Below are 17763 nucleotides of genomic sequence, written 5' to 3'. Positions count from 1 at the left end.
GCACCTTCCCGACCCCTTCCCTCTCCATAGCCCTTAAAAACCGACGCGCTTTTGTGGGGGCTCGGGCTGGGGAGGAGGGGCCCGCCCCGGCCCGGTTAGAAGGAGCCAGGGCCGGGCAGGGGGCAGCGGAGGTTTGCACTGGACCTGGGATTGGGCTGGAAGGGATGCGCACATTGCGGAGCGAGGCCCCAGGCCGCTGGGACTTGCGCCGGCTGCTGCTTCCTTCCTTCCTGCTCCGGGGAAGAGGAGGAGCGGCCGGGGTGCGAGCGCTGGCGGCTGCGGAGCGCGCTCTCAGGTGCAGGCGCAGAGAGCCCGGACGGCAGACCCGCTCGGCGCGTTCCTGCTCAGCCCAGGCACCTCCAGAAAGTTCATGCTTCTGACTTCAACTTTCCCGGCCGGCGCGAGGAGCGAGCGCCCCTACGCCAGACGAAGAGCCTGGAGAGAGCCTGTGCGCTCTCGCTCTTCTGGCCGAGTTCTTTGGGGGGTGAGGAGGGGGGGGGGAGTTATCCGGCGGCAGTCTTTCCATGACCCAGGAGGAAAATGCCTTTGCAGTTCCCGCTCCTGACCCAAAACTTGCCCCGAATCGAATCCCAGCATCTTCTCTTAGACCCCTCTCCTTCGGGGCTCCCCTTCCTTCCCTACCACCTCCGTGGGTGTCAGCAGCCAGGTGCCATATGGGTGAGACTGAAGGCTATTGGAGGCTTTGTGCCCGTGGCCACTAAAACTTGCCAAGGCTCTAACCCCTTAGAGCTCATCGGAGTTGTTATCCTCGGAGACATGAAGATTTGGGGTTATTTTATAGCTGATGAGCGCTTCCCTCCCCTAACCCAGATGAACTCTTCAGCATAACTGTGAGATATGCATTATTAGCATCTTGGTAACAGACACACAGGGCACCTGTGGCTCAGAGAAGTCGTATGACTTGTTCAAGATCACACAGCTTTTGAGTGGCAGAGATTGGACCAGATCCTACTGTGTCTGTTCTCGAATCCAATGTCATTGCTACTCTATAGTATCCATAAAATGAAGAAGCGTCTGGTACCCCTGTTTCCTTAGACAGAATCTCTCTACATCCCGTTCCATTAAAAAAAAAAGTTTTTTTTAAAGCATGTGTAAAGGCATGAAAATATTGGGTATTGTGTAGTGAGTACATTGACTTTGGTACCATTTGGCACTCTGCTTTCGAGCCCCTGTGCGCGCCCGTGGCTTGTGTGAGGATAATGGAATGTTTGTATCCTGCTTACAGAGTACAAAGCACTTACATGTCTGCCGTTGGTGGGCCAGCTTGGCCCCTCTGGAAATTTCCTTTGTGATCAGAGTCCGGGCATCCTTAAGGCTTAAAAAAAAAAAAAAAATACAGGGATGTTTTTCAAGCTGTGAGCTTGCAGCTGCTGTGGCTGTGGCTAGAGAAGGGGGTTGGATGGCAGATGTGAAGCTTGCAGAAAGCTGACCCCTTGGGGTTTTAAGTGGGACATTTTTGGGGGGGGAAATAAAGCAACACCAGAGAAAGATTTAGGAAGGCAGTATTGTTGGACTTGGTTTCCCTGAGGTTGACCTGTTATTATTATGTAACTCTAATATGCCTTTCCCCAGGAGAAGGGTTGAATTGGTGTTCATATAGACAGATGTGCTCAGCTACCTACTGTTTTGGTTTTTTTCTAGTTCTGTCACTTAAAAGAAACCCAGCCCCTCTGAGCCGGTGGAGACTAGTTAGTACAGGAGAGGAGGGAAGGGGAGGTTTGCCAGAGAGGTTTTCAGACAATGGGCTTTGTTGATCAAGGTTGAGAGCCCCATGCTCTGGCCTTGTGGGCACTTCCTTGGGGTGTGAGCTTGTTTTTCTGTGAGTTTTGTTTTGAACACCTCTCATCCTGCCTCCAGACACTCCCTTGATCTAGCAGCAGAGTGCACCAAGAGGAGGAATGTGAAAGTGTGTGTTTGTTGACTTTTGGTCTGGGTTTCTTGGCAGCCCTGACTATCTGAGATCGGCCGAGATGACTGAGGTGATGATGAGCACCCCATCCATGGAGGAGATTGGCCTCAACCCCCGAAAGGATGGCCTTTCCTATCAGGTGAGTTCAGTATTGGGTTCCTTCTAGCTCTGCAGAGCCTAGTAGCTTTTGCTGGGCCTGGTGGCAGACTTGATTCTGCATCCCACTGCCACTAAGAGCTGTGTGACCTTGGGAAAGTCCCCTAATGCCAGTAAGCCTTAGTTTTTTTGTCTGTAAAATGGGGCAACAATATTCTTTATCTCATAGAATTGTGGTGAAGATTCACCATGATGATAGGATGTGTACAAGGCACACATAGAACCTGGGACACAGTAAGGATTCAGCAAACATGAGCCGATGCTATTAATTAGTCATCCTGGCGGCTGTGGAGGAAGTTACTTGCACAGTCAGTTCAGACAGAACTTCCCCTCCCGGCCTGGCCTTGGGCAGTGGGAGCATTGCTTTGAGGGGCAGCTAATGGGGAAGGGTGGTGTGGTGGAGGAATAGCTGTGTCAAAGGCTGCTTTCTTCCGCAGGACGATGGTTGACCAACTGATTCCAACAGCGTTAATGTTCAAACTATTTAGAATTGAAGAGAGCTTTCCCCAATCAGAGGCTATCTCTTAGAAATTATCGTGTGTGGATTTAAAATACATAAAGGACCAAAAATGTGGCCTAAGTAAGAGCTTTGGATTCTCAGCACAACGCTCTTTCTGACCTGCCATGTTGCTCCTCCACTCGCTGACAGCGGCATTGGAACCCTTGTGGTTACCTGTGGGGCAGATTTCCGAGGAGAGCTCCTAAGTTATTACATTAGGAGTCTGTTTTTAAGGAAAGACCTCGGGGCTAGGGAAATTGTGTAGGGTAGCTGGCCTGGGGAAGAAATATGGGGGGGAGGGGGTGATGGGCCTATTCAGCAGATACTAACTGAATGTCTGCTGTGGGCCATGCACTGTACAGATGATAGTGAGATTAAAAAGGAGAGAGAGAGAAACATTAATTTGTTGTTCCACTTATTTATGTATCCATTGGTTATTTCTTGTGTGTGCCTTGACTGGAGATCGAACCCGAAACCTTGGTGTATGGGGATGACACTCTAATCAACTGAATGAGGCCAGTGCCTCATTCCCTCTTGACCACAGCCCTGAGGGGGGAATTCTGGTTTTACGGATGAGGAAACAGGCTCAGACTGAGTAGGTGATTTGGGTCTGGAACTACAAAGCCTTGCTCTTCTGATGGATCATGTGTTTGTATCTCGAGTTGGTTCTTGGCCAGGTTCCAGGCTTGCTCTGGCTAACCATTCCTTAGCACCATCCCAAGGGCATTTATTTAGTAAAGGAAGAAACAAATAGAAAGCCAGGTGGGTGCAGTGGAGGGAGGGTGATCAAAGCCTGCCTTGGTGAAAGCTAAGTTTGGGTAAAGGAGATTGACAGGTGACAGCGGAGTCACCCACTGGCATGCTGGGGAGGTTCAAGAAGACCCCTTTGTTTTGTCAGTGTGGTCTACCCACTTTTTCTCCCTGGAAATAAATATTCAGGTGGTCCTAGGGGTTGTGGGGGGGAGAGGGGAATACCCTTTCCTGGGGTTTTATATCCTCTCCACCCAGAGTGGGTTTGAGCGAGACAATTGGCCCCACAGCCTGTGGGAGGGCAGAAGTTTCCTGGCTCACCAGCTGGGGTGTTTTCAAACACCAGTTTCCAAGCCACTGAATCAGACTGAATCTCTTTGTGGTTACAGGTGAGATTTTCTTTCAGTTCTGAGTTTTAGATTTCCATCACAGGACCTTTCCAAACACAGCCGTCGGTATGTGTGGTGTGCTTTTTATATTCTCCGTTTGAATTGCCCCAGGATGAGGGGCCAGGTCCTACAGGCACTTTTCTCAGGCCGCCGTGCTGGGTCTGAGGGAGAGGGCAGGTGACGATGGAGGACGGGGCTGCAACATGGGGCGAGGACGGCTGAGTTGGGATCGCAACGGCAGAATGAAAATCAAATCACCTCTGGGCTCCTGAAATGTCTTGGCGCTGCCTGAAGAACGGGCCCTCAACTCTTCCCTATGGTGCTGGACTGAGGGCCGCCATCCAGTTCTCACAGCCCCGCAGGAAACTTGTCCCTGCTGCTGGGGTAGGGACACTGTCCAGTTCCAAAATATCTTTCCTGGAACTTCAAAGCACTCTTTGAAAGTTTCACAAAATTTCAGAAAGGTCTTCTGGTTGCCTGGCGAAGAGAAAGCTTGTCATCTTTAACCAAGCAACATTTAGTGGCCGGTTGGTAAGTGTAAGGTGCTGCGCTGGGCACCTGCACAGAGCAGGCACAGGGCTTACGGGGGAAGCCAGCAGGTACATAACAATGGGAACACAGGCAGGCTGGTGGAGCGATGCAGAAGCCATGGTCAGTCCAGGTCTGGATGGCAATGAGAAGGCTTGGATTGAGGTCAAACTAGGGCTGGCTTTGAAAGAAAATTAGGACTTTGAGAAGGCACCTCCATCTGTGATCGAATTTTGTTGCATCTCCAGATACCCCCTGGCGTGCCCTGTGAAGGTCAGGTGTGGAGCTCTGCAAAGTGCCGGCTTGACAATAGCTTTATGATGGGTATTCTCGGGGCTCGCTCAAAGCTAGTGCCTTCCCATTAAACACATTCCCACCAGCACGCTGGGGATTGGCTGGGACAGCACTTGGCCAGAGCCGTGGGCTCCGAGCTGGGGGCGGAAGACCTCAGAGCTCTGTTCTTGGCATTCTACTCGAGGGTAATAATAGTACGCGGCTTTTCACTGAGACCTGCTTTTCCAAGGAACTGAAAGTGGGAAGGAGACATCAATCCCGACTTGGCAGATGAAATAGAATCTCAGGCTTGTGATTTGACCTTGAAACAAGGTCGTAAAGTAAATAGGCACACGGGGCTTTGTCAATCATTCCCCCACCTTCCAGGCCTAAGGAGCAGGAAGCTGTCCTGATTTCTTTGCCCCAGGTCTGACCTCTTTCAACACCTGTGGCACGTGGTGCTTTGAAATGATGCTGCACTGGGTTTTGAGGATATGGGTCCCACCTTACCTTCTCCCAGCTCAGATCTCTGAGGGCAGGGGGATGACTTCTTACCCTCTTTGTCCGCATCAGCCATCATCCTTCTTATACTCCCCCCCAAATCAAGGTGCCCACCAGCTCAGGGCCTCCACAGAGCAGGCGCCGAGATGATGGTGGTTGTTTCAGCGACACCCAGTCTCCAGACTCTAAAGCTAGCCAGCCTCCCTTCTGCCTCAGGACCTGTAAAGGTCTCAGTCTCATGCCGGTCCCAGCTTTACAGAAATGCCTTTGTATCCCCTGAAAGATTCAGGCAAGCCCGATCTTTTGTGCTCAGGAAGTTAGTGCTATTTTGTGAGCATTGTATAAAAATTGACAGAGCCAGTGCTTTGTTTTGTCTTAACATTTATGTAGAGAGTCGTTATGAGAAATTCATGTCTGTGTACTCTCTTGGCATGAATTACAACACCCACCAGTTGGGTGAGTAAATGGTTACTAGAAAGTCTGAGTACATTTTGGGATGGCTGTGGGTGGCAGCCAGCTCACTGGGCTGAGGGGGAGGGTCTCGTTGAGGACATTTATGTCCCTTATGGAAGTACCCCCCCCTCTCAGAGTACTTGTTAGGCACACAGTAGATGTTCAATAAACACTCCGTTGATGTAAACTCTAAGAAGATTCAACTATCTGATGAAGAAACTCTATCAGTTTTATTATTCCAAATGATCAACTCAATAATTGTCATGCTAAACTCAGATTTCACAGAAGCTCTGAGGTCAGAATAACTTTTAATGTAAAAAATGAGGTTTCAGTGTATACTTTCTCTCTCTCTCTCTCTCTCTCTCTCTCTCTCACACACACACACACACACACACACACACACTGCATCTGTGGGCCTCCTGGGGTCCTGCCCTGGGATAGAATTTATGCCGTCTAAGGCCTTCTTCCTTTCCCTAATTCAGGGAAGCAGGTCACTGCTGCTTTGCACAGCCCTGGCTACAGGGGCTCTAAGAATATGGCGTTTGGAATGCCTCTCTGATTGGGTCTCCTTCCATGTTGCCCACAATTGGCCTGGGTCATGAATAGGGAGAGGTCCTGAGCATTTGCCCGGGGACACGGATGCTGCCACAACCCAAGGGCCACAGCACAGCATGTTGAGCTTCTCCAGGTTTACTCCCTTCCTAAGTCCCTTCTAAAGCATCTGGACCAAAATCTGATGACTTTATCCTTCCCTAGGTTCTTTAAATCCCTCTCTGATTAGTACGCGTGTCCCTTACTGGAGGCCCTTTGTGTTCCTTTTGCTGGTCTTGGTCACGTACTCCTACCACCTGATGCCCATCCACCAGTCACACAGGCGGCCGGCTCTCCTTCTCAGGGAAGCCAGGAGGATGTGCTGTCAACCGGGAGTGAGGTCTTCACACACCACTGTGCCCCGTGCCCCATGCCCATGCCCTCCCTGTGATCCACAGAGCTCAGAGCTTCCCTGCGTCATCCCCTGCATTTCCCAAGACTAGAGGGAGGGATATCCTGGTGTTTTATATGGTAGGGGGGAGGGACAGTGGGGGTGACCTATTCTTGCGACAGCCCTGCCATTTGCTCCTGGCAGTCCAAGCGCCTCAGTTCTAGCTCTGCATAAGGGCGGGTCTAAAGCATTATGCTGGCTGAGCTCACCTCTCCCTGGACCGAATTCCCAGCCTCTTCTAGCTCCCTGGCCCAACAGTAACTGGCTCCTTTCTCCCCGCGCCTCACTCTTTATCAGCAACAGGGAACAGGCTCGGTTTAGTCACTGAAGTCAGGCAGTGATAGAAACGCTGTCTTCACTCACAGCTACATGAGCCTGCCTTCCCCCGAGCCCTCCCCACCTGTTAATTGCACGTGTTAAAATATGTGATGGGTTGAGCTTCTTCTCTGAGTTAAGTTCTCAGAGAGGTTCCTGCTTCCTATCCCTGCCTCCGTCTCCCACAAGCCCCTGCTCATGAGGCTGTTCTGGGCATTTCCTTTCAACTACCTGCCTCTTTCTCCTCCCCACCCCGTGTCTCACAGGTGACCCCCAGCTGTGGGACCCCCGCACGTTCTGCGGGGCAGTCCCTTGGAAGTCTCATGGTCACCAGGAAATTGTCTTTCACAACATCAGACTTAAAAGGCCTCAGTCATCCTTGGAGAGACATAAAGCTAAAATTCCAAAGCACTTGGCAGGAGACATCCAGCCATGGACACGACACGTTACTGGAATTGCAGCGAGTTTTCTGTCTCCTGTCCCGTCCCCCTCCACCCCAGTCCCTCCTGGGTACAAATCAAAATCATGTGATGCAAGTCAGGCAGTGAGGGCCACAGGGTACAGGAGCACACGGAGTCTGGTGCATTGGGTGGTGTTGTGTCTGCAGCCTGCTTCTTTTGGAGTCAGCACACACTGTTCAGATCCAGCCCCCTTTCTATGAGGGGTCCAGCACCTTCCTTCCTAGGCCCGAAGCCTGGACACAAACATAGCGTTCTCTGTTTGGAATGCCCCTGGGTGAGGGCCTGCAGAGGGCTAGAATTATTCCCATGGGGGACCCCCCTCCCCTCTACCTCTCCTCCCACCCCCCTGCACACACACTGTGATCACAACAGTGAGTCTGTAGCCCGTCCAGGGAGAGAACAAGCTCTCTTCACTTTCTGAGCCAACGTGGTGCACACTAGAACCATACAGCCGGCCTCCTCTCAAAGGGCCTGTGTTAGGCCTGACGCCTCTCAAGTGCTGGCGTGTTCATCGCGCCTGGAGCTGGGTCTGCGTCTTAGACTCTGCTTTGTGCCTGTGGTGCTCCCCGCAGTGTCCTCCAACAGCTGCTTACCGAGGGCTGAGTGGCTGGTTGGACCCCTCCTCCCTCCCTTTCCTGCATCGAGGACAATCCCTCTACCTTGGCCACCCCATGGCGTAGACTTTTGTAGGATCAGCATTTTCTCTATGTCGCCCCCATCTCCCAAGTTGGGTAGAAAGGAGGACTGCACCATTAGGGAAAGGGATGAGTTTGGGTGGCGAATCTTATGACTAGAGCCAAGAGCTATTCCTGGGTGTCTAGTGAATGTCCTGAAATGATCTCTCAGGCCCGAGTCCTAAAATAATCCTCTGAGGGTATGAAGACAGGCCCTCATTCACATGGAGCTCAGAGCTGACGGGACTTCACTCCTTTCCAGTCTGCCAGCCCCGTGCCACGTCTGCTGCCTGTCACCTCGCCACCTGTCCTTCCCCTGTCCCCGAGCCCACCTCAGGAGGAGGCTTTATCAGTAAATCAGAGCCTGTGGCTGTGGCTTCACTCCTCAGCAGGGGAGGGCCCCTTCTTGCACAGACCTGTCTTAGAAAAAATAAAATAAAATCAGCCAAAAGTTTCTCCTGCTGCGGTCCATCTAGCACAGTGGTTCTCAACCGTCCTAATGCCGCGGCCCTTTAATACAGTTCCTCATGCTGTGGTGACCACCCAATTTCATTGTTACAAATTGAGCATCATTAAAGCATAGTGATTAATCTCAAAAACAATGTGTAATTATATGTGTTTTTCCGATGGTCTTAGGCGACCCCTGTGAAAGGGTCATTCAATCCCCCCAAAGGGGTCGCAACCCACAGATTGAGAACCGCTGATTCTAGCACTTTGACCAAGGGGATATTTGGGAGCTCCCTTGGCCGCTCCCGCTGAAATTAATTCCCTTGCACTGTCAGAAGCTCCTTTTCAGTAAACTGTACAGAAGAGGCGCCCAAGCATTTAGCTGAAGTAGCAGCAACAACTTGCTTCTCGACCAGGAATTCTATTGGAGCCAATGGAGGAAGGGTCTGGGTTTCTCCGTCAAAGTAGAATTGGCCTGAGCAACGAGGGTGTTCACAAACCTCAGTCCAGCGGTGGTTGGTCTCTGTTACTAGAATACCTTGAATTTAACAGTTGTCCCCGGGCTGGATTAATAGTACGCCTTCTGTCTTTACTTTGGAGAGTGGAAATACTTGCTTTGCCCATCCTGGATTTGAGAGGCATCTTTGGCCTTCCCAAGGGCGTGTGTGTGTGTGTGTGTGTGTGTGTGTTATTATAAAGGTAATTTTCATTCCTTTTAGAAATTTAGGAAAAATTATAGAGAAGTATGACGAAAAGAACACCCATATTCTTATTTACTGAACCATTTTGGTATGTTTCCTTCCAGCATATTAATATGCATTTATATTTTTAAAAAACTGACATAATACTGTCTATGCTCTATTGAATCTTTTTGTTCACATACTATAATACTGTGACTGTGTTCCTGTAATTTGGTTTTCTTTGTAAAATGGCATTTCATTTTGTTATGTACCACTTCTTATCGCTGAAAATTAGGTGGTGGCATGTTTTGTTCTTAAAAAGAGCGCTGCTCCAAGCCTCATTTTACGTAAATCTCTGCTTAGGTCTGATTCGTTTCCTTGGAATAAATTCCTGGAAGTGGAGTTACTGATTCAAAGAGATTCAACATTATTAAGCCTCTTGATTACCTTAAAAACAGAAAACAAATCAAAGAGTTTATCAAAATATAAGCTCCTGGCATTGAAAGCTCTAGCGAACAGGAGCTCACGGGTGTCGAATCTGTAGGGATGGAATAATGGAGGCGCTTTGTGGACTGAGTCAGAAAGGTGCTTGGTTATTTTAAGGTGGTTAGGAGATGTTGTACATCTTCCTCTAGTTTGTTAATTGCTTATTTTGAGCAGAGATGATAGCAGTTGATGATGTTAGGCAATTAGCCAGCATTGCAAAATAGCTTACTGGTGATCATATTCTTGTCCCACAGTGGGTGTGTAGACAAAATTACACATGTATATTTGTACAGGCCCTACTTATCGCCTTTATTCTATTAATGACATCGAGTGCCATGTGTCCTTAAGGAGGACCAGTGACGTTGCCTCAGCCTGGCGTCCCATGAAAGTTGGACAGATGGACGCTCTGTCCCCTGAGCCATCTTGGTATTTCTGGGGTTCCAGGTCTGGCTCATGAATGGTCATGGTTGAGAAATATTGCTTCCCTGAAGTCAAGCATGGACTGCACTTTTAGAAGTAGATCTGAACACAATGGAGCCTTGGGCCCAGGGCTCAAGGTCCTTCTGCCCAACCCTGCAGGCCCCAGGTGCTTCGCAATGAGTAAGCAGCCTTGGCCATGGTCCAGGGTCCACATACTCCTGATGGTTCAAAAAGTTCACTTAGGTGTCACCCAGACAAACTTTAAAAATGTCAGTGTAACTTTATGGTTGCTACCTATAATAAGTAATGCTAGCTTCCCATTTGTGTAGAGATAGTTTTATTTTTTAAACAACGAGTAAAGTAGAAATAGAATTGAGCCATATGTGTGCTGGGCGGGAAGGAATAAAGACTTCCTGAGGCTGACATCACCGTTGTTACCACGAAGGAATTTCTTTTCTTCGAGAGTTGAATGTGATCCTCTTGGTTGGAAGCATTCTTAAAGATTAGCTAGTCCTCCATGATGAATTCTGTATTCCTTTGGTCATTTGCCCCTTTGGATATAACAGTTGAAGGTGAGGATCCTTCCTAGCTGTTTTCCTTGGCATCCTAATATTGGAGGTTTTCATGCCAGATTACTTTTTAATACATAGAATGTTCTATGAGAGGACAGCTGCCCCTGGGGTGCACAGAAACTTTCCAAGGGATATGACAGCAGAGAGCATTTTCGGAAAATCATTTTCCACATCTTCAACTTCCTTCTGTTGCTTTTCTAAAATTGCATTTCCTGGAGACGGGCTTTGTCAGTTTTCTCTTCCTACCTTTCCTATCACAATTGCCCATCTCCCCCTTATAAGAGAAGGACCTGCCCCTCCCCCTCCCCAATATTTTAAGGTGCTTTCCTCCAGGATATAGAAACCCTGGCAGCATCAAATAAACGAATCATTCAAAATGTTACTGTCTAGGAAGCTCCATAAATCTTCCTATCTATCACATTAAGAAACCGATCTAAATAATGTATCATTGTGATTAATAAGTATTTATGGTATGTTTACTGATCAGTTATATACTAATAGCTGCAATAAGCCAATTCAGAATTTTTTAAAATTAATAAGCCTTAGGGTCATGAGACATAAAACCTTAAGTCGTTTTTATATACACAAATACATCTTTTTATTTCAGTGAAGTATGAAAAGCTAATGACTTAAAACTTTCAAATATAAAAACATATTAAGGAAAATCCTATAGGGAAGTAGACTGGAAATATAGTTTCAAGTGGAGAAAGGAATGAGATTTGACTTAAGAGCTTGTTTATGAATTTTTTTTTAAAAAATAGGCAATTGTTGATATCAAATTGCTTTGGCATACTGAGTGCACTGAAAAGAGTGGCATGAAAGTTTTATTTTTAAAATGTTAAGATTTATAATTTATCAGAAGTTTTAGGTGTCAGTTTAAAAACACATGAAAGGAGACACAGTTTTTCAAAATTCTTTTAGGAGGGACCCACACAAACTTTTGGATGCGTACACTGATCTTAGAGTGAGAACTGTGGCACTATAGTCTCGCAGGGTGGGAGGGCACCTTCGCGACTGTGCCAGTCTCCTATCAGATAAAGGGATGCACGGGGTAGCATGGCGTTGAGTCACGGAGGTGTTCTTCGGATGCTGCCAGTGCCGTGGCGCTCAGACGCTCTCAGCACAGTGGGATTACGGACGAGGAATCTGGGTAGCTGGTCTCTAATCGTGGCTTTGCCGCTGTCTGTGTCAGCTCGGGCAACTCGCATCAGTCAGCTCTGTGGGCCTTGGTTCCTCTGTCGTTAGGGGCGGGTGGATCGTGTCACTTTTGTGATTAGAACACTGTACAGGGAGGTGAAATCCGCCATCCTGATCGGAGATCAGTCCTGGAGTTAAAAAAATCGGCTTTCTTCTTTATGCCAGCCTTTCTGACAATGAAGGCAGCTTTTAGGTTCCCTTTAAATCTTTTCCAGTTTTAAAATGTATTGACCTTCAACCTTGACCCAGTGGTTCTCAACCTTCTGGCCCTTTAAATACAGTTCTTCATGTTGTGACCCAACCATAAAATTATTTTCGTTGCTACTTCATCACTGTAATGTTGCTACTGTTATGAATCGTCATGTAAATATCTGATATGCAGGATGGTCTTAGGCGACCCCTGTGAAAGGGTCGTTCGACCGCCAAAGGGGTCGCGACCCACAGGTTGAGAACCGCTGACTTATACTATCCTCCTCTTGTGGGTTCTTTAGGCCAACAGTTCTCACACTCTGGTCTCAGTCCCTTTTACATTCCTAAAAATGATTGAGGACCCCATGGATATTTGTTCATGTGGGTTATATATTCTGATTATGTCATATGTGGATTATGTCTTTTTAAATTGTGTTTATTAATTCATTTAAAATAATAAAATCATTACATGTTAACATCAGTAAGTTTATCATAAAAACAAATCCATTTTCCAAAATAAGAAAAGTTTAGTGAAAAGAAAAGCATTGTTTTTCATTTTTGTAAATTTGTTTGGTGTCTGCCTTAATAGAAGATAGCTGCATTCTCATAACTGTTTCTGCCTCAATCTGTTATAGTAAATAAAGAAAATCTGGCTTATGCAAATATGTAGTTATAAAAAGAAGAAATATTGTAAATAGCCTTTTAATATGTTTTTCTTTGATATTTCACCTAAACTCAACAAGTGATGGTTTCTTAAAGGTTAGTGGCCAAGTGGAATCTGAAACCTTCACAAATGAACATTAAAGACCTTTCAAATATTGACACATTTCATTATATAATGTCAAAAAAAATCATATTTGTTAATGTCTCCACTGGCTTCATCAGAAGTTCTTCAAGTATTAGGAAACTGTCAAGCTTACAGTGGCTGATACATGTTTCCCCAAATTCTGATTTTTGTTTGAAAGCTCAATTTTTATCACTGGTAAGAAAGACCATCAGTCATTTTCTTTGAAATGAGAGGCTCATTTTATTCATTTTTGAGAACATGTCTGCTAAATAATCAAGTCTGGATAACCATAGTTTGCTGGTCATTTTCTCAAGTAAAAATAGTGTTCCGTGGAAAAAGTGGCTAGTTCAGCTTGCAACTCAATCACCTAAGTGCTTTTTTCCCCTCGAGACAACCATTGTGCTCTGCTATGCAGCAAAAGTGTTTTATGCTGACTTTCCATTTCATCTCAGAGAATCTTTTAAAAAACAACATGTACTTAAGAGTCCATATTTAATAAAATTTCTGCTCCACTGCAAACATTAAGTTTTTTTTTTAATTGTGAGCAGGAGATGGCGAAAAATATAATCACTACAAGTATAGTTAATATCACTGCATTCATTAATTCTTGCTAAGGTGCCAGCAATTTCACCCACCATTGTTCTTCATACCACTAGTACAAGGGTCAACACAGGAGAAAAGGCAAGTAACATCTTAGTATTGTTAAGGAAAATATGTAACTCCATGAACACTCCCTCCCTGAAAGAACGATGGGAATTGAGCTTTGGGAACCACTGCTCTAAACTGAACAGAATATGTCTGACCAGAGGACAGGAGGACCTTCGCCTTCCTGTGAGTGTGGACGGCCTCCGTGAGATGAGTGGACCACTGGGAATATAGTCCTGTTTACTTCAGGGTTTTTTTTTTTTAGCATCAATACTGCAGTTAGGACCAACTGAAATATCCAGGCCTCTTTTGCAGGACCTACGATCAAGCAAGGCTTCCTGCTTGGGCGGGGGAAAAAAAAGTTTTAACTTAAAGCCACGGAAATCAGCTGATGACCTTAGTGTGGGACAAGGTGGATTGGAGGTCATGGATATCATCCAAGTGGGGATGTTTCACAGATCGTGGGAAGGTGGAAGTGTAGCTGTGGACTGGGGAACCAGCAGCCTACGATGGACAGGCGAAGCCAGGAGGCTGCCGGAGGCTGGAGAAATCCTAGAATGACTCCAAGTCCAGGAGGGCACAGGGAAGATGAGGTTGGACAGGTCAGGTGGATCTCAGCAGGGTCATGAGAATCGGGAGAGGGTACGGCCCAAAGCAGGCTGCCTGGCCAGGTCATGTGCTGCAGAGGCGGTGCCGACTGAGGCTGAGCGAAGGCCGTGGGCAGGGTGGTAACAAAGTCCTAGAGACTAGAACAGTGATGGCGAACCTTTTGAGCTCGGCGTGTCAGCATTTTGAAAAACCCTAACTTAACTCTGGTGCCGTGTCACATATAGAAATTGTTTGATATTTGCAACCATAGTAAAGCAAAGATTTATATTTTTGATATTTATTTTATATATTTAAATGCCATTTAACAAAGAAAAATCAACCAAAAAAAATGAGTTTGCGTGTCACCTCTGACATGCGTGTCATAGGTTCGCCATCACTGTACTAGAAAGAGTTGTTCTCATACAGGGGTGGGTTTGGTAGGGGTTAGGAAGGGAACCCCAGACAACGATGGGAAGGCTGTGGGACCAGGCCAGGTCTCAAGATTTTTGTCTCCAAAATGAAGAATGAAGGAATGGTTGGAAATGGCAGCCACATCAATCTGGGCTTTCGGAGAGAAGGGGGTGGGGCTGTGGGACATTTGGGTAGCACCAAAGGAGAAAGACAGAGAAAGGGATCTGTCATTCTGCAGAGCCCCAAAGTGACTGGGAGGCGTGTCTTCTTCCCAAAGGGCAATGGTGGTGTAGTTGATAGGATGTGGGTATTTTCAATCATCTAAGCCAGGTCACTGCCTGCTTTTCTCACTGCCCTGGAGAACTTGGAGAACATTCCAAAAGCCCCATCAGCTCACTGGGCCCGGAGAGTTATCGGTAGCAATTGGTGCTAATTAACTGGGATGTGGAACTCTCCTGCAGGATGGGTGTGAGAGAGAGATGTTTATGAAAGGTGGTGTTTTCCCGAGGATTTCCTTTTCTTTTAAGTCAAGGCTCGAGGCCTCAGCATCTTCATTAGGCTCCAATCTCTGTTGGAGTCCCCTCTAGGATTAGAAACACCAGAGCAGGGTAGGAGAGGGAGAGGTGGCTGATCCATAGTCCTAGCCCAGGAGAGATCTGAGCGAGGTGAGCGTCTCAAGGATGGAGAAGGAGGTGACTTGCATCCAAATGGAAACTGGAGAATGTTCTTCCCTCCCTGAATCCAGGCAGTAGCCAGTCCGCCCCTTTGCTCTAATTTTTCTGTTCTTACCAGCCACATTTCGCTTTGAAAAGTCAGTAAAATGTAAATAATAATGATGGTGATGATGATGATAAAATAGCAGGAGGCAAAGAACGTATTTCTTGCCTTCACTTATTGTTAGGGGGCAGAAAAGCAGGGTGTACTTTTCATTTTAATGAGTTGCTGCTGCTCATTCATTCAGCCCTTGGAGAGCAGGATATTGGTAGAGATCTGCCCATTGTTATAAACCAGCCCCTCCTAGGAAGGAATAAACACACAGAGCCAACACATTGTTGTTCTCCAGGAGAAAGAAGACTCTGGGGACCCGAGGGGCAGGAGGGCCTGACTTACCCATGCAGTAGGCTGAGGGAGAGGCGCAGAATGCGAAGACCTCCAGCTCTAGGACTTCAACCGAGAGACCAGGATCTGGGCAAGGCAGTGGCTTCCATCCCAGCTGGCGAACCCAGGCCCTAGGAAAGCAGGCGCTGGGAGGGAAGCAATGGGGTCAAACCATTTCTCCAAAGAGCCTGGCCTGGAGTTTGTGAGCACAAGCCCAGGAGTGCTGCTGACTTGCTCTTGTCCTAAGCCACAGCTAGTGACTTCCCAGCCCCTCACTCTAAACCAGTGGTTCCCAAGGTGGGATCCCCCTGGGGGGGGCAATTTGATTTTTAAGGGAAGGGCAATTTGAGAATGAGTTCTTAACAGTGAATTTTTTGCATTTCTTATGGTTCTAGGGGCCTCATATACAGCATATAAAATATATATTGTGACATATTTATGCATTTCAGTTCTCTATTATATGTTTTGAAATTTATTTGCTATTTTTTTCATATCACTTTATATTATTATTTTTTAAACAATTTCTTAGTGATTTCTTCCTCGGTACTTCCACTGTCTTTTCGTTCTTTTATTTTTCTCTTTCATGGATGCCGTGTTCTTTGGAAGTTTGTTTAGACCGAGTTAATGGCCCCTTAGGCTTCCTCCATGTGAATAGGAGTCACTTTTTGAATAATAAGAATTATTTGTCACAAGGGGAGGGGGGACCAGGATTTTAGAAATGCTTAGGTGGGACATGGCCAAAAAAAGATTGGGAACCACTGCTCTAAATGGTCCCTGGAGACCCCAATTTTACCTAATAAGAACCATCGTTAGGAATTTAAAGTTTACAGAACATGTTCACATATCCCTGTATTTCAGTCTTTCCAAAGCCCCATAAAATGGGAATTAACATTAACCCCAATTTATAGAGGAAGGGTTGGGGGATGGGTCTCCACTTCTTTGAGCCTGACGGGTACCATGATGGCGCTCAGCATGCAGCCTCATGGAAATCTTGCAACAATACTGTAACATGGACATTCCCTCCTCATTTTACGCAGGAGGCAGCTGAGGCTCAGAGAAGTTAAAATGATGAGACCATGGTCATGGAGACAATACGCTTTGGGGCCAGGTCAAAGCCAGGTGTTTAGACTCCCGTGGGAGCGGCCATTTCCCACAGCAGGTTGGAGGGTGACGTTTTCTCTCGCTGGAACCAGAGAGGGGAGAGGCTTACACAGAAGCAGATCACTCTCAGTTCTTTGGGGAGCTGAGGCCCTCTGCCCTACCTCCCCTTTCCACCCACCCAGCAAAGAGGAGCTCCCGAGGTCTCAGCTTGCAGAGCTGGTAATTAGCCCTTTGTGTCCAGTCAGCCACCTTTCATCCCCTCTACCTGCCGGTGTCCGCTTTCCCCGTTAGCATCTCTCAGCTCTTGGCCGAACCCTCCGCCCTCTTTGTGGCCAGCTCAGGCTGCTTGTCAGGGATGATGGCTGAGGGACGCACACAAGCACACAGGGGAGGGCTGGTCTAACCAGAATTACTCACATTTTCCATCCCAGGTGCCAGGCATCTCTCTCCTCTCCCTACCCCAGAGACAGCCAGGTTTAGATCACCTGGCGTCGAGGCAGACAGTTGATAGCTAGGCCCCCAAATTTCAGGCCTTTGGAGCCTTGGTATTGCCTTTCAGGTCCCCTCCACGGCTGAAATGGGAGCTGACTGGCAACTTTTCTACTTAAGCCAAAAGCCTGCCCACTAACTCCTCATCCCCAGAGCTCGCCCTCAACCCCAGACTCCTCTGCTGCACAGCCGCCTGTGTTGGCCCATCAGCCAAACATCCCGACTTTCCCTGGACAGTCCTGCTTTCATTGTCCTCCTATTCACACGCTTAGGTCTATGCTATCCAGTGCAGTTGCCACAGGTGTAAACATATTATATTTAAATATATCCTATACATGTATGTTAATACAAATGAAAGAAAATGAACATGTTTAGCCTTGCTTCAAGAGCTCAGTGGTCACACGTGACTAGTGGCTACTGTTGGGCAGCGCAGGTAGGAAACATTTCCACAATCACAGAAAGTTCTGATCTACACAGCCAGAAATTCTAGTGTCCCGGCTTCCAGACCACATCTCACCGGCCGTGTCTTCTTCCTGGAAGGGCCTGAAGTTCCCTTGACCTTTCGAGTGAACCCATTTGAGTTCCCAAAACGTCAGGGCCTCTTGGCATCAGAGGTCACCTGGCAAAGGTTGCCCCTGAAGACGTGTCTCCCATAAAATTCACCAGGACTGCTTTTGCGTGCCTGCTGTTTCTTTTTTTAATTTTATCATATCTTATTTTATTTTATTTTTGTATTTTATTT

General features: G+C 47.3%; 1 protein-coding gene across 2 annotated transcripts in view; it reads left to right on the top strand.

The window, feature by feature from the left end:
• Positions 1–17763, top strand: part of LBH (limb bud and heart development) — a 32258-nt gene that overhangs the window by 6629 nt on the left and 7866 nt on the right. For both annotated transcript variants that reach the window (XM_015566347.1, XM_006767425.2), the window contains exon 2: positions 1967–2069. In XM_015566347.1, the coding sequence (XP_015421833.1) occupies positions 1992–2069 (78 nt within the window). In that variant the 5' untranslated portion in view covers positions 1967–1991. The remainder of the gene's footprint in view (positions 1–1966; positions 2070–17763) is intronic.

The sequence above is a fragment of the Myotis davidii genome, unplaced genomic scaffold (genome assembly GCF_000327345.1).
Source record: "Myotis davidii unplaced genomic scaffold, ASM32734v1 scaffold238, whole genome shotgun sequence".
Lineage (NCBI taxonomy): Eukaryota > Metazoa > Chordata > Mammalia > Chiroptera > Vespertilionidae > Myotis > Myotis davidii.
This window is presented reverse-complemented; position numbering and strand designations above follow the sequence as displayed.